Genomic DNA, 15,978 nt, shown 5'->3' on the forward strand with positions numbered 1-15,978 from the left:
TCGTCAGGGACACTGGTGTCGTCCCTGAGTTCCCACATGGTACAGGAGGAGCATATCACGTGACCGAGCTCTCCTGCCATGACTTAACCCTTAGATACCCTTAAATTGACAACAACAATGTTTAAAGTTACTGACTGATATAAAAAAGAAAAAGAAAAACTACTCACCACTCACCAATAACCAGCCAATCACTTACCCCCTTGGCTGTGACGTCACCTTTTGATTTCTTTCTACTTCTTTTTGCTTTCTCTCCCAGCTGGAGCTGTACAAGCTCCGCCTCCCTTGACGCTCCCCGGACTGTCCGACTGCTGAGCCTTTATAGGCCCCTGCCTCTCGCCGACTCCCGCCTCCCTCGACGCTCCCCGGATGTGGTATATATGAGAGAATGCCATGAGAGGTGTGGTATATCAGAGTGAGAAAAGTGATATTTCAGAGTTAGGGGAGTAATATATCTGAGACCGAGTGGTGTGGAGTATATCAGCATCCAGGGCCCCAAACGCTCCTTTCAGGTGAAAAAACAATTTACTTGTACTGCTTTTAATTTAATATGCTGTATTCGCTGCTCATGATGTGATCGCCTCTACACTGGGGGAGACCAAACGCAGATTGGGTGACCGCTTTGCTGAACGTCTCCGTTCAGTTCGCAAGCATGACCCTGAGCTTCCGGTCGCGAGGCATTTTAACTCTCCTTCCCACTCCCACTCTGACCCCTCTGACCACTGCCTCCTACGCTGCCCATGTGAAGCTCAGCGGAAACTCGAGGAACAGCACCTCATCTTTCGATTAGGCTCTTTACAAACCTCGGGGCTCTCCATTGAGTTCAACAATTCCATATAATAACCATGGCTCCCGTTTTCTCAGAAAGCAGACGCTGGCAATGTTTCTGCTGTTGTCATTTACAGCTTCACTAAACCCATCTTTCATCATCATTTGTTTCTTTACTTTTCCCTTTGGCCTCGCACCATTCATCCCTTTCGTCATTTAATCTCTCCTGCCTCCTGTAATGTATCTGCTTAATGGGTGCTTTGCTTAAGAATTCATAGCAACACATTGCTATTAAGAATTTGTTGGTTTATAAAAGATTTAACAATCACATGACACTTTACCAGTTCATCCACTAGGCTCACAACTACATACCTTGTCGTGGATGACCGAGACCAACTGGCCGGGGTTTTATTGAGTCTTGTGAACATTTTATTGAGTCGCGTGTGGCTAAACCACTCACAATGCAACTGCTCTACAAACCTGTGAGCATGCTCACAGGTGCATACATTACAGCTTCCACCCTACCGCAGACCTTCCCTTTTGTTCTTTAGTCCCCCCCCCGCCCCCTTTCCTTGCCTCTGTACTTGCGAGTATCTTCACCACACGGACTGCAGCAGTTCAAGAGGCGGCTCACCTTCTCATGGGGCGATTAGGGATGGGCAATAAAGGCTGGGCCTTGACAGCGACGCCCGTCACCCAAGAATCATTTTTTTTTAAACTTGCGAACTTGTGTGTGACTTGGAGGGAAAAGTAAACCACTATTAAAACAACTGTCGTGGTATCAAATCCACTTGTGCAGTAGACAGAACTGACATTGGGCCTAGAGCCCTGCTCAATTTCCCTATCAGTGTGGGAGTAACTCAGGTTGTATTTAGGTTAAATGATAGATCAGTTACAATAGATTTCTGAGGCTCCTTGTGGTGCTATTTCAGTCAAACAAGCACTGATTTGATTCTCCTGAGAACAGCCTTCCCTCTCACCCACTGCTTTGAATTTGAATGGGAGATAAATCTGCCACACAACAGAGATCCAACTCTCAGTAGAATACTTTGCGAGATAAGTGGAAATCCTTCAAGTTTATTTTTTTAAACAGTGCCATCCACTCCGTTTTTTAACAGCGCATTTGGAAAGCAGTGACAGGATCGGTCCAAGTCAGCATGGTTTTGTGAAGGGGAAATCATGCTTGACAAATCTTCTGGAATTTTTTGAGGATGTAACTAGTAGAGTGGACAAGGGAGAACCAGTGGATGTGGTGTATTTGGACTTTCAAAAGGCTTTTGACAAGGTCCCACACAAGAGATTGGTGTGCAAAATTAAAGCACATGGTATTGGGGGTAATGTACTGATGTGGATAGAGAACTGGTTGGCAGGCAGGAAGCAGAGAGTCAGGATAAACGGGTCCTTTTCAGAATGGCAGGCAGTGACTAGTGGAGTGCCGCAGGGCTCAGCGCTGGGACCTCAGCTCTTTACAATATACATCAATGATTTAGATGAAGGAATTGAGTGTAATATCTCCAAGTTTGCAGATGACACTAAGCTGGGTGGCGGTGTGGGCTGTGAGGAGGACGCTAAGAGGCTGCAGGGTGACTTGGATAGGTTAGGTGAGTGGGCAAATGCATGGCAGATGCATTATAATGTGGATAAATGTGAGGTTATCCACTTTGGGGGCAAAAACACGAAGGGATAATATTATCTGAATGGCGGCAGATTAGGAAAACAGGAGGTGCAACGAGACCTGGGTGTCAAGGTACATCAGTCATTGAAAGTTGGCATGCAGATACAGCAGGTGGTGAAGAAGGCAAATGGTATGTTGGGCTTCGTAGCGAGGGAATTTGAGTATAGGAGCAGGGAGGTCTTAATGCAGTTGTACAGGGCCTTGGTGAGGCCTCACCTGGAATATTGTGTTCAGTTTTGGTCTCCTAATCTGAGGAAGTACGTTCTTGCTATTAGAAACATAGAAACATAGAAAATAGATGCAGGAGTAGGCCATTCGGCCCTTCGAGCCTGCACCACAATTCAATATGATCATGGCTGATCATTCACCTCAGTACCCCTTTCCTGCTTTCTCTCCATACCCCTTGATCCCCTTAGCTGTAAGGGCCATATCTAACTCCTTCTTGAATATATCCAATGAACTGGCAATCACAACTCTCTGCGGCAGGGAATTCTACAGGTTAACACGTTTCTCCTCATCTCAGTCCTAAATGGCCTACCCCTTATCCTGAGACTGTCTCTCCTCGTTCTAGACTTCCCCAACATCGGGAACATTCTACCCGCATCTAACCTGTTCCGTCCCGTCAGAATCTTACATGTTTCTATGAGATCCCCTCTCATCCTTCTAAACTCCAATGTATATAGGCCCAGTTGATCCAGTATCTCCTCATATGTCAGTCCTGCCATCCCGGGAATCAGTCTGGTGAACCTTCGCTGCACTCCCTCAATAGCAAGAACATCCTTCCTCAGATTAGGAGACCAAAACTGAACACAATATTCCAGGTGAGGCCTCACCAAGGCCCTGTACAATTGCAGTAAGACCTCCCTGCTCCTATACTCAAATCCCCTAGCTATGAAGACCAACATACCATTTGCCTTCTTCACTGCCTGCTGTACCTGCATGCCAACTTTCAATGACTGATGAACCATGACACCCAGGGAGTGAGTGCAGCGAAGGTTCACTAGACTGATTCCTGGGATGGCAGGACTGACATATGAGGAGAGACTGGATCGACTGGACCTGTATTCACTGGAGTTTAGAAGGATGAGAAGGGAACTCATAGAAACATATAAAATTCTGATGGGACTGGACAGGTTAGATGCTGGAAGAATGTTCCCGATGTTGGGGAAGTCCAGAACCAGGGGACACAGTCTTAGGATAAGGGGTAAGCCAGTTAGGACTGAGATGAGGAATAACTTCTTAACTCAGAGTTGTTAACCTGTGGAATTCCCCACCGCAGAGAGTTGTTAATGCCAGTTCATTGGATATATTCAAGAGGGAGTTAGATATGGCCCTTACGGCTAAAGGGATCAAGGAGTATGGAGAGAAAGCAGGAAAGGGATACTGAGATGAATGATCAGCCATGATCATATTGAATGGTGGTGCAGGCTCGAAGGGCCGAATGGCCTACTCCTGCATCTATTTTCTATGTTTCTATGTTTAACGATGTCTCCGCGAGATCCTGCAAATCCCCTAGGAGGACAGACTACCAACGTTAGCGTCCTCGACCAGGCCAACATCCCCAGCATCGAAGCACTGACTACACTCAACCAGCTCCGCTGGGCGGGCCACATTGTCCGCATGCCCGACACGAGACTCCCAAAGCAAGCGCTCTACTCGTAACTCCTGCAGGGCAAACGATCCCCAGGTGGGCAGTGGAAACGTTTCAAGGACACCCTCAAAGCCTCCTTGATAAAGTGCAACATCCCCACCGGCACCTGGCAGTCCCTGGCAAAAGACCGCCGTAAGTGGAGGAAGTGCATCCGGGAGGGCGCTGAGCACCTCGAGTCTCGTCGCGAGAGCATGCAGAAAACAAGCGCTGGCTGCGGAGGGAGCGTGCGGCAAACCAGACTCCCCACCCACCCTTTCACTCAACCACTGTCTACCCCACCTGTGACAGAGACTGTAATTCCCGTATTGGACTGTACAGTCACCTGAGAATTCATTTTTAGAGTGGAAGCAAGTCTTCCTTGATTTCGAGGGACTGCCTATGATGATGATGAACTTTTGGCTGGAGAAAAATGCTGTTTCCGAGGCTAGTTTTGAGGCATTGAGGAGTCCGGTTGAGGGCAAGATGCAAGCCACTGGGGCAGAAATTCGGATCGTTTGCGCCTCCCGCCAGTGCCCCCCAAGCCACGAGCAATACTCTCCCCAGTGCCTGTCACGACCTGAGAACGTCCTAAAGCGCTTTACAGCCCCAATAAAGCTCCTTTCAAAATGTAGTCACTGTTGTGATGTGGAAAACGTGGCCAGCTATCTGCGCACAGCAAGATCCCAGGCATTCTCAAATTGCCGCATAAAGATGAACTTGCACTCAGGTAGCAACTGGTGCAGGCACTGATTCTTCGTTTTTAAAGACCGCTGTAGAGGTCATCAAATTCTGAAAGGAGTGGATACAGAGAGTGTGTTTCCACTTGTGGGGAAGAGCATAACTCGAGGTCATCAATATAAGATAGTCTCCAAGAAATCCAATGGGGAATTCAGGAGAAACTTCTTTACCCAGAGAGTGGTGAGAATGTGGAACTCACTGCCACAGGGAGGGGTTGAAGCGAAAAGTATCGATGTATTTAAGGGGAAGCTGGACAAGCATATGAGGGAGAAGGGAATAGAGGGTTATGCTGATAGATTTAGGTGAGGAAAGACGGGAGGAGGCTCGAGTGGAGCATAAACGCCGGCATGGTCTGGTTGGGCCCAATAGCCTGTTTCTGGGCTGTATATCCTCTATAAACCTTTGTAATAGTAAGGAAAATAGGAACAGGAATAGACCATTCAGCCCCTTGAGCCCGTTCCGCCAACAATTAGATTGTGACTGATCTATATCTTAACCCCAGGAAAGTGAACAGAAGAATTCCAAGGCAAAGAAAGACTTGCATTTATATAGCGCCTTTCACGACCACCGGATGTCTCAAAGCGCTTTACAGCCCGTGAAGTACTTTTGAAGTGTATCACTGTTGCAATATAGGAAACGCGGCAGCCAACTTGCGCACAGCAAGCTCCCACAAACAATGTGATAATGACCAGATAATCTGTTTTTCATATGTTGATTGAGGGATATATTGGCCGGGACACCGAGGATAACTCCCCCTGCTGGTGAGTCTTACTTAAGACCTACAGTGGTGGGGAGGGGGAGTGGGGTCCGGGAGGAGAAGGGATGCATAAGCAGAGGGTACATGCAAGGTCATATTTCTGGTGCTCCAGGATGTATGGAGTGGCAAGGACCACAACCATTCAGGTTTAACACAGTACCATGCTGGCATCTGTTAACTTCAGCTAAACATTTCATTAACTATCCTTCATTCTACACACAGGTTATCCCAATGGACAGGCTGCAGAAACCATCTTAAAGACTGTCAGAGCATATCTAGAGGAACACGGAAACTCAGTAAGTCCCCGGACAGTTGCACAGATAAAATTCGATCGACAGCATTTCAGAATTTTCCCACGGGTCAACTCCGGCTAGCCTTTAAACTCAAGTACTGACCTCACAAGCACAGAGAAATGCCCAAATATAACCCAACTAAGGGTGTCCACTGCTAAGTGGATTTTCTTAAGGGGAGGGAGCTGCTTTCATTCTAGTGTCAGCTGTGGCTCAGTGGGGAGCACTCTTGCCTCTGAGTCAGAAGGTTCTGGGTTCAAGTCCCACTCCAGGGCCTTGAGCATGAAAAATCTAGACTGACATCCAGTGCAGTGCTCCCTCAGCTGTAGGAGGTGCTGTCGTTCGGATGAGAAGTTAAGCCGAGGTCCCATCTCTAGTCGTAAAAGATCCCACATCACTATTTAGAAGAGTGAGCGCCTCTGCTGAGGGGACGCCTCACTGTCGGAGGGGCAGTACTGAGGGAGCGCCGCACTGTCGGAGGGGCAGTACTGAGGGAGCACCGCACTGTCGGAGGGGCAGTACTGAGGGAGCGCCGCACTGTCGGAGGGGCAGTACTGAGGGAGCGCCGCACTGTCGGAGGGGCAGTACTGAGGGAGCGCCGCACTGTCGGAGGGGCAGTACTGAGGGAGCACCGCACTGTCGGAGGGGCAGTACTGAGGGAGCGCTGCACTGTCGGAGAGACAGTACTGAGGGAGCGCCGCACTGTTGGAGGAGCAGTACTGAAGGAGCGCCGCACTGTTGGAGGTGCCATCTTTCGGATAAGACGTTCAACCAAGGCCCTGTCTGCCCTCTCAAGTGGATGTAAAAAATCGCACAGCCAACTATTTTTTTAATCTCAAAATACTCCTGTGAAGCGCTTTGGGATGTTTCACTACGTTGAAGGTGCTTTATAAATGCAAGTTGTTGTTGTAATTAATATCTGCCGTTTAAGTTACGATGCTCATTGGCCGGTTAGACGTGGACTGGTCAGGATGACTAACGGGATTCTTCCCCTCCCTTTCCTTGAAAAATGGTAATCGGCTGCCGGCAACTCATACACGGGACGGCGGCCAAGGCTCGTGGAGGCTGTTATTAATAAAAAAAATCTTCAGACCTCGCAGAAACGTCCAGCATTGACTCTAAATAATAGAGGATAAAAAGAAAACTAATCTAATCTCACCTGTTTCATGATATCATCTTAATCCCCCTTGATTAAATTACAGACATATTACTCACTCCCTGCCCACCGCTGTTCTATATATAATTCATGGCTGTGTGTTCTGCACTTACTGCTGTGGATTCTAACTGTCGGAGACTGAAATTACCTTTCACTTCCGAGCCACGAAAGGCGGATGATGCGACCTATCCTACTCCAAATCTAGTCCTTTTCTCCGACCTTCCGTTGCAAAGGTTTTTTGACCCTCCTGCTTGTAGATGAGGTCAACGGTGAAGTAATCGGCGGGGGTGGGACGAGTGTTAGGAGACATTTTTATCAGACGGTTAAGTTGGTAGGGCACATGGCTGTGATTAAATAAAAATCCGTATGAACCAATAACCTTCAAATGTTGACGCTGCATTTACACTGCAGAACTGCTTCCGAAGTGGTTTGTCAATAAGATGTGCCCAGTGCATATTGCGGGGCAGATTGGGAGACCTCAGAAGTGTAATGCATTTGTTTCCTGAGTTTGCTTAAGAATTCATGGCCACACATTTGCTGTGCAAAAGCAAAGATTTTGTGTTTGGCAGGGGAGCTCCCTGGGGAGCTGCTGCCCCGGCCTCCCTGATAAAGTGCAACATCCCCACCGACACCTGGGAGTCCCTGGCCAAAGACCAGTCCGCCCTAAGTGGAGGAAGTGCATCCGGGAGGGCGCTGAGCACCGAGTCTCATCACCGAGAGCGTGCAGAGACCAAGCGCAGGCAGCGGAAGGAGAGTGCGGCAAACCAGTCCCACCCTCCCCTTCCCTCAACGACTATCTGTCCCACCTATGGCAGGGACTGTGGCTCTCGTATTGGACTGTTCAGCCACCTAAGGACTCATTGTTAGAGTGGAAGCAAGTCTTCCTCGATTCCGAGGGACAGCCTATAACTGAGGATGACAAAAGCAAAATACTGCGGATGCTGGAATCGGGAATAAAAACAGAAAATGCTGGAAATCTCAGCGGATCAGGCAGCATCTGTGGAGAGAGATACAGAGTTAACGTTTCAGGTCGATGACCCTTCGTCAGAACTGGCGAATGTTCGGAAAGAACAGATTCTTAACGATCGCTGAAAGGAGGCGGGGAGGAAAGAACAGAAGGGAAGGTCTGTGACAGGGTGGAAGACAAGAGAGATTAGAGAGACAAAAGGGATGATGGCCCAAATTCAAATGGTAATGCCAGGGGTTAGAAAAACATTAGTCGAGAAAGGGTGTGAATGGTGGCATAATGACCAAGTGCCATTAGAGACGAGGAGAACAAAAGAAAGAAAGAAAGAGGATCTGAGTGGGACGGGGAGGTGGGGCGGGGTGAGGACAGAGAGCCAAAGATTGGCAGCGGTTACACTTTGAAATTGTTGAACTCGATGTTGAGTCCAGAAGGCTGTAATGTGCCTAAACTAAAGATGTGGAGCTGTTCCTCGAGCTTGCGTTGAGCTTCTAAACGCTGTAAATGTTCTGTTGGGCAAGGTACTCAAGGGTACCTGGTCCCCATGGAATTGTACCTTGGCACGTGTCAACACTTTCGGGAGAAAGGGGAGAACATTGGAAAAAAAAAATACCATCTTGGGCTCATGTTTGTTTTTCTGGATTCAGTCGGAGCTATAAATGAGACTGCCGATATGATTGGCAGTGTAAAAGTGTGGGCATAACAATAGAGAGACAACTCTGCACAAACGCACATTCTGTCAGCTTTTGAACAAAGTGTTTCTCGTTGTCAAGCTGTGAAAGTAAAATTATCTTTTTTTGAAAGGCTTTACGGTAACTCTGATTCGATAATGAGCACAAAACATTCTCGGCTCTGGGGAAGCTTTGCACAGTCATTGCATTGTCCAGAGTCTTGGACAGGGAGAACTTGGCCAGCCTTGCGCACGTTTTTTCAGCGATATTTCGCCTTTTTTGCCGGTAAAAGGTACTCACCTAAATTGGCCAACGTTAACGAATGGCAGTTTTGAAATATCGCCGAAAAGCGGATCGACGATGTGCAACGCCAAAGAAAAACGCACCGCTTAAAATTGACCGTTCGGCAAACCCCGTACTCAGGGTGATAAAAAAACCCGGCTGCGATAAGCCCCAGAAACCCCAGAAACAGCGGGAGGTATGAAGACCTACCAAAAAGGTAAGTTGAAGTTTTTATTTTTAAATTCTTTTTCAGCGATTCGTTAGTTAAGTGCATAGTGAGTGTTGTCTGAATTTTATTTTTGCTCATTTTTTTTGGTGCGTTTTCTCCCCTCCCAGGGCCTGTATTTTTGACGGTGATAGGCCTCGGGCTAAAGTTGGCGAGGACCACGGTTTGCACCATGAATCCTCGTGTGATGCCGATTTTTACCGGCGGGCGCATTTTTTTGCCAATTTTACCCCCTTAAAAAAGGGCCACGTTTTTAGTGGTAAATAACGGGGAAAAAAACTAGAGCGCCAAAAACTGAATTTCTAGCTCTTTCCGCCTCCCATATCCTTACCTGGATCCCATTGTGTGATAACTGCTTCCTGACAGCAGTCCCAAAATTTGCCTTGCCCAGTTTATATCCATGTCCCCTTGTCCTATAGTCATACGGGTATGTAACATAGGTTTTTAAAAAATATATTTGTGCATGGGAGATGGGGTCGCTGGCAAGGCCAACATTTATTGCCCATTAGGTTCACTCGATTGATTCCTGGGATGAGAGGGCTGTCTTATGATGAGAGATTGTGTCGAATGGGCCGACCCTCTCCGCAGTTTAGCAGAAGAATGAGAGGCGATTTCATTGAAACGTACAAGATTCTGACGGGGCTTGACAGGGTGGATGCTGAGAGGTTGTTTCCCCCCTGGCTGGAGAGTCTAGAACCAGGGAGCACAGTTTCAGAATTAGGGGTCGGCCATTTAAGGCAGGGATGAGGAGGAATTTCTTCACTCAGAGGGTGGGGAATCTTTGGAATTCTCTGCCCATGAGGGCTGTGGATGCTGACTCTCTGAGTATATTCATGACAGAGATCGATAGACTTTTGGAGTCTAGTGGAATGGAGATCGGGCAGGAAAGTGGAGTTGAGGTCGATGATCAGCCATGATCTTATTGAATGGCAGAACAGGCTCAAGGGGCCGAATGTAATCCCTAATTGCCCTTTGTTGCAACAGAGGGCAGTTAAGAGTCAACCACATTGCTGTGGGTCTGGAGTCACATATAGGCCGGACCGGGTAAGGACAGCAGATTTCCTTTCCTAAAGGGCATTAGTCAACCAATGGGTTTTTACAATAATTCGGTAGTTTCATGGTCACCATTACTGACACTAGCATTTTAGTCCAGATTTATTTAATTAACTGAATTTAAATTGCTGTGATGGGATTTGAACCCACGTCTCCAGATCATTAGTCCAGGCCTCTAAATCACTAGTCCAGTTACATAACCACTCTGCTACTGTGCACGTAATGGTTAGGGTACTGGACCAGCAACTCTGGGGCCATGACCCCACCATGACCTGTGGTTAAACTGAATACAAATAAATCTGGTCGTTCATGGATCAGCGGCAGAAAAATGACTATGAAAGCTGCCAGATTGTGTTTTAAAAAAAAAACCCTGATGTTCTTCAGGTAGGGCAACCTGCCTCATTGGGGGGGAAATGGGAGGCCAGTTGGCCCATCCTGCCTGTGCAAACCCTTTGAACCACAGTATGTGACGTTTGTTGATCCAAAGTGGCCTAGCCATCCGTTCGGTTGTCAGGGCAACTAGGGATGTGCAGCAAATGTGGGCTTACCAGCATCACCCAAATCCCAAGAATAAATTGAAACATACGGTTGTGGTTTGAACGCAGCGTCACCCGTGGCTCAGTGGGCAGCACACTCGATTGAGCCAGTGGTTGTGGGTTCAAGTCCCACTCCAGCGACTTGAGCACATAAATCTCGGCCGATACTCCAATGCGGTACTGAGGGAGCGCCGCACTGTCGGAGGGGTCGTACTGAGGGAGCGCTACATTGCCGAGGTGCCATCTTTGGATGAGAAGTTAAACCGAGGCCCTGTCTGCTCTCTCAGGTGGATGTAAAAGATTCCATGCCACTATTTTGAAGAAGAGCAGGGGAGTTATCCCGGTGTATTGGCCAAAATTTATCCCTCAATCAATGTAACAAAAACAATTTTATCTGGTCATTATCACATTGCTGTTGGAGCTTGCTGTGCGAAAATTGGCTGCCGCATTTCCCACATTACAACAGTGACTACACTCCAAAAGTACTTAATTGGCTGTAAAGCGATTTGGGACGTCCAGTGGTCATGAAAGGCGCTATATAAGTGCAAGTATTTTTTAACTTGAAATCATCTTCAGGATTAACCTTTGTCATCCACTTCGATCCTCTTTCACTTACCCCCTTTCAAGGATGAAGTTCCAGGGGCTTGTCTTCTGTTTTCGATCAATGCTAAACATTCTCAGTGTGTGCCAGTACCGAGAGCGTCCTCACGGGCCATCCTCTGTGACATATTACTAAATTAACTAGACAGGAACAACTCATTGCCTTGGGCAGGCTGGTATTCCTTCGAGTATAGAAGATTAAGGGGTGTACTAATTGAGTTGTTTAAGCTGATTAGAGTATTTGATAGAGTAGATAGAAAATAAATAATTTCCTCTGGTGGGGTGCATCTAGAACAAGGCGACGTAACCTTAAAATTAGAGCCCGGCCGTTCAGGAGTGATGGCACTGCTTTACACAAAGGGCAGTGGGAATCTGGAACTCTCTTCCCCTCCCTCCCCCAAAAAAGCTGTTGATGCTGGGTGTCAATTGAAAATGTCAAAACTGAGATCAATAGATTTTTGTTAGGTAAGGATTATCAAGGGATATAGAACCAAGGCAGGTATATGGAGTTAAGATACAGATCAGCCATGATCTAACTGGATGGTGGAACAGGCCCAAGGGACTGAATGGACTCATCTTGTTCCTATGTCACCCGGTGACTCAGTGGGTAACACTCTCTCGCCTCTGAGTCAGAGAGGTCGTGGGTTCAAGTCTCACTCCAGAGACTTGAGTACATAAATCTAGGCTGAAGCTCCCAGTGCAGTACTGAGAGTGCGCTACACTGTCAGACGTTCTGTCTTTCGGATGAGACATAAAACCGAAGCCCCATCTGCTCTCTCGGGTGGGTGTAAAAGATCCCATGGCACTATTTCAAAGAAGAGCAGGGGAGTTACATTGTTGTGCTGGCCAATATTTATCCCTCAATCAACATAACAAAAAAACAGATGATCTGGTCATTATCACATTGCTGTTTGTGGGAGCTTGCTGTGCGCAAACTGGCTGCCTCGTTATAAGATGTGGAGAAATGTAAAGTTGTCCACTTTGGTAGGAAAAATAGAAAAGCAAAGTATTTTTTAAATGGTGAGAGATTGGGAAATGTTGGTGTTCAGAGGGACCTGGATGTTCACAAATCACTGAAAGTTAATATGCAGCTACAGCAAGCAATTTGGAAAGCAAATGGTAGGTTGGCCTTTATTACTTGAGTAAAGCTGTTTTACTGCAGTTATATATGGTGAGACCGCACCTAGAGTATTGTGTACAGTTTTGGTCTCCTTATCTAAGGAAGGATATACTTGCCATAGAGGAAGTGCAGCGAAGGTTCAGCAGACTGATTCCTGGGATGGGGGCATTGTCCAATGAGGAGAGATTGCATAGATAAGGCATATACTCTCTGGAGTTTAGAAGTATGAGAGATGATCTCATTGAAACATACAAAATTCTTACAGGGCTTGACAGGGTAGATGTAGGGAGGGTGTTTCCCCCCGGGCTGGGGAGTCTAGAACCAGGGGTCACAGTCTCAGAATAAGGCGTCGGCCATTTAGGACTGAGATGAGAAGAAACTACTTCACTCAGAGGGTGGTGAATCTTTGGAATTCGCCGCCCTAGAGGTCTGAAATTGATAGAATTTGGGATATTAAGGGAATCAAGGGATATGGGGACAGTGCAGGAAAGTGGAGTTGAGGTCGAAGATCAGCCGTGATCTTATTGAATGGCGGAGCAGGCTCGAGGGGCCGAATGGCCGACTCCGGCTCCTAATTCTTATGTTCTTTGTGATGTCCATTGGTCATGAAAGGCACTATATAAATGCAAGTCTTTTTTTTCATAGATTCAGTTCAACCATTTTGAGTGGCTGGTTATGGTTTGGTTCCATATCCCTGCATAATGTGCTCTGGATTCTGTTATTTGTAACATCCCATAATATTTTAAGCTTGTTAACATTCGGGATGTGCATGTTGAACAATTGGACAGTTCATACATTTGATTTCAATATTGTTCCACAGATTGAGGAAGGGCCATTTGCCCCTCAGAGCTCCTTCCTAATGTCCTTGTTGCTACTTCCATGCCTGATTCATTCCAAAGATTTCTTAACCTTTTCAACAAAGACTTTTAATCTAAGATCAGTTCTAATTTTCCTCAAATGTATTTTGATCTCCTCTGGTCGACCTGTGTTGGCCTCTAATGTGAAGAAAGACTTGGATTTATATATAGCGCCTTTCATGACCACCGGGTGACTCAAAGCGCTTTACAGTCAATGAAATATTTTTGGAGTGTAGTCACTGTTGTAATGTGGGAAACGCAGCTGCCAATTTTTGCACAGCAAGCTTCCACAAACAGCAATGTGATAACGACTCAGATAATCTGTTTTTTTGTTATATCGATTTAGGGATAAATATTGGCCAGCACATCGCGGTAACTCCCCTGCTCTTCTTCGGAATAGTGCTGTGGGAACTTTTATATCCACCTGAGAGAGCAGATGGGGCCTCGGTTTAATGTGTCATCTGAAAAATGGCCCCTCCGACAGTGCAGCGCTCCCTCAGTACTGCCCCTCCGACAGTGTAGCGCTCCCTCAGTACTACCCCTCCGACAGTGCGGCGCTCCCTCAGTACTGTCCCTCCAACAGTGCGGCGCTCCCTCAGCACTGCCCGCCCAACAGTGCATCGCTCCCTCAGTACTGTCCCCTCCGACAGTGCGGCGCTCCCTCAGTACTGCCCCTCCGACAGTGCAGCGCTCCCTCAGTACTACCCCTCCGACAGTGCTGCGCTCCCTCAATACTGCCTCTCCAACAGTGCTGCGCTCCCTCAGTACTGTCCCTCCGACAGTGCGACGCTCCCTCAGTACTGCCCCTCCGACAGTGCAGCGCTCCCTCAGTACTACCCCTCCGACAGTGCTGCGCTCCCTCAATACTGCCTCTCCAACAGTGCTGCGCTCCCTCAGTATTGTTCCTCCGACAGTGCGGCGCTCCCTCAGCACTGCCCCTCCAACAGTGTGGCGCTCCCTCAGCACAGCCCCTCCGACAGTGCGGCGCTCCCTCAGTACTGCCCCTCCGACAGTGCGGCGCTCCCTCAGCACTGCACTGGAGTGTCGGCCTAGATTTTTTTTGTGCTCAAGTCCCTGGATGTGGGACTTGAACCCACAACCTACTGACCAATGTACATGTCTTTCTGTGTAGCGGGGTGACCAAAATTGAATGCAGCACTCCTGGCAAGGTCTGACCAAAGCTCTCCACACCCAGTTACGTCGGTTGCTGACAAGCGCCAAGGGAGGTCACTCCCACAACTGTTCAACTCCAGTGCCATCTACTGGTCGCTCAATACCAGGAAAGGCAGCTTGGGTTCGTGAATCGAATCAAGGCAGTGCTCACTGTGGTGAAAGGTTCAAAACAGCCGGGGAAAACCAAGCTAAATCTGTTACTGCTCTCCCCGTCCTTTTAAAAAAAAACCTCCTCAAAACCTGTCTCTTCAGCTTTTGGTCGTCTCCTCAATCATTCTCGCCATCTCTCGGCTGTGGAGAATTTACCACTTCAAAAATGCCCCCCAAAAAATGCAAATTGTTATGAAGAAGAATGTGAATTTATACAGCGCTTTATCACGTCCCTAGACAACAAGAACAGCCACTGCTAAAGTGCAATCACTGTTGCTATGTGGGAAAGCGCAGCTGTCAGTGTGCGCACAGCAAGATCCCGTAAACAACCAATGAATGACCAGATCATTTCTTTCTTGGGTGGAGTCGCTTGAGCGAGGAATGTTGGCTTAGACATGTGGTATATGTCAATGATTTAGCCTTGAATGTCGGAGGTATGATTAAGAAGTTAGCAGCTGATACTAAAATCGGCTGTGTGAGTGATAATAAAAGAAAGACTTGGATTTATATAGCGCCTTTCATGACCGCTGGACATCTCAAAGCGCTATACAGCCAATGAAGTACTTTTGGAGTGTAGTCACTGTTGTATTGTGGAAAACACGGCAGCCAACTTTCGCACAGCAAGCTCCCACAAATAGCAATGTGATAATGACCAGATAATCTACTTCAGTGATGAATCTTGGCCCCAGAAAGGACTGCTACACTGTCCGAGAAGACCGTCTTTTGGATGAAATGTTAAATATTGGCCAGGACGCCATGCTTGATTACCCTGCTCTTCTTCGAAATAGTGCCGTGGCATCTTTTACGTCCAGAAACGGGACCTCAGTTTAACTTCTCATCCGAATGACAGCACCTCCGACAGCTGAGGGAGCACTGCCCTGGGCTGTCAGCCTAGATTTATATGCTCAAGTTCCTGGCGTGGGACTTGAACCCACAACCTTCTGACTCAGAGGCGAGTGTGCTGCCCACTGAGCCACAGCTGACACTCCAATAATATAGAGAAAAGCTGTAGTCTGCAGGAAGATATCAGTGAACTGGTCAGGTGGGCAGAACAGTGGCAAATGGAATTCAATCCGGAGAAGTGTGAGGTAATGCATTTGGGGAGGACTAACAAGGCAAGGGAATACACAATAAATGGTAGGACGCCAAGAAGTATAGAGGAACAGAGGGACCTTGGAGTGCATGTCCAGAGATCCCTGAAGGTAGCAGGACAGGTCGATAAGGTAGTTAAGAAGCTATACGGGACACTAGCTTTTATTAGCTGAGGTGTAGAATACAAGAGTAGCGAGGTTATGCTTGAACTGTATAAAACACTAGTTGGGCCACAGCTAGAGT

General features: G+C 47.5%; 1 protein-coding gene across 1 annotated transcript in view; it reads left to right on the forward strand.

The window, feature by feature from the left end:
- The window catches only part of LOC139239429 (ADP-ribose glycohydrolase MACROD1-like), a 1,029,639-nt gene that overhangs the window by 973,137 nt on the left and 40,524 nt on the right, over window positions 1–15,978 (forward strand). Inside the window, exon 8 of the mRNA XM_070868158.1 lies at window positions 5,788–5,861. Within this exon, the coding sequence (XP_070724259.1) occupies window positions 5,788–5,861 (74 nt within the window). The remainder of the gene's footprint in view (window positions 1–5,787; window positions 5,862–15,978) is intronic.

Source organism: Pristiophorus japonicus, chromosome 27 (assembly GCF_044704955.1).
Source record: "Pristiophorus japonicus isolate sPriJap1 chromosome 27, sPriJap1.hap1, whole genome shotgun sequence".
NCBI lineage: Eukaryota > Metazoa > Chordata > Chondrichthyes > Pristiophoridae > Pristiophorus > Pristiophorus japonicus.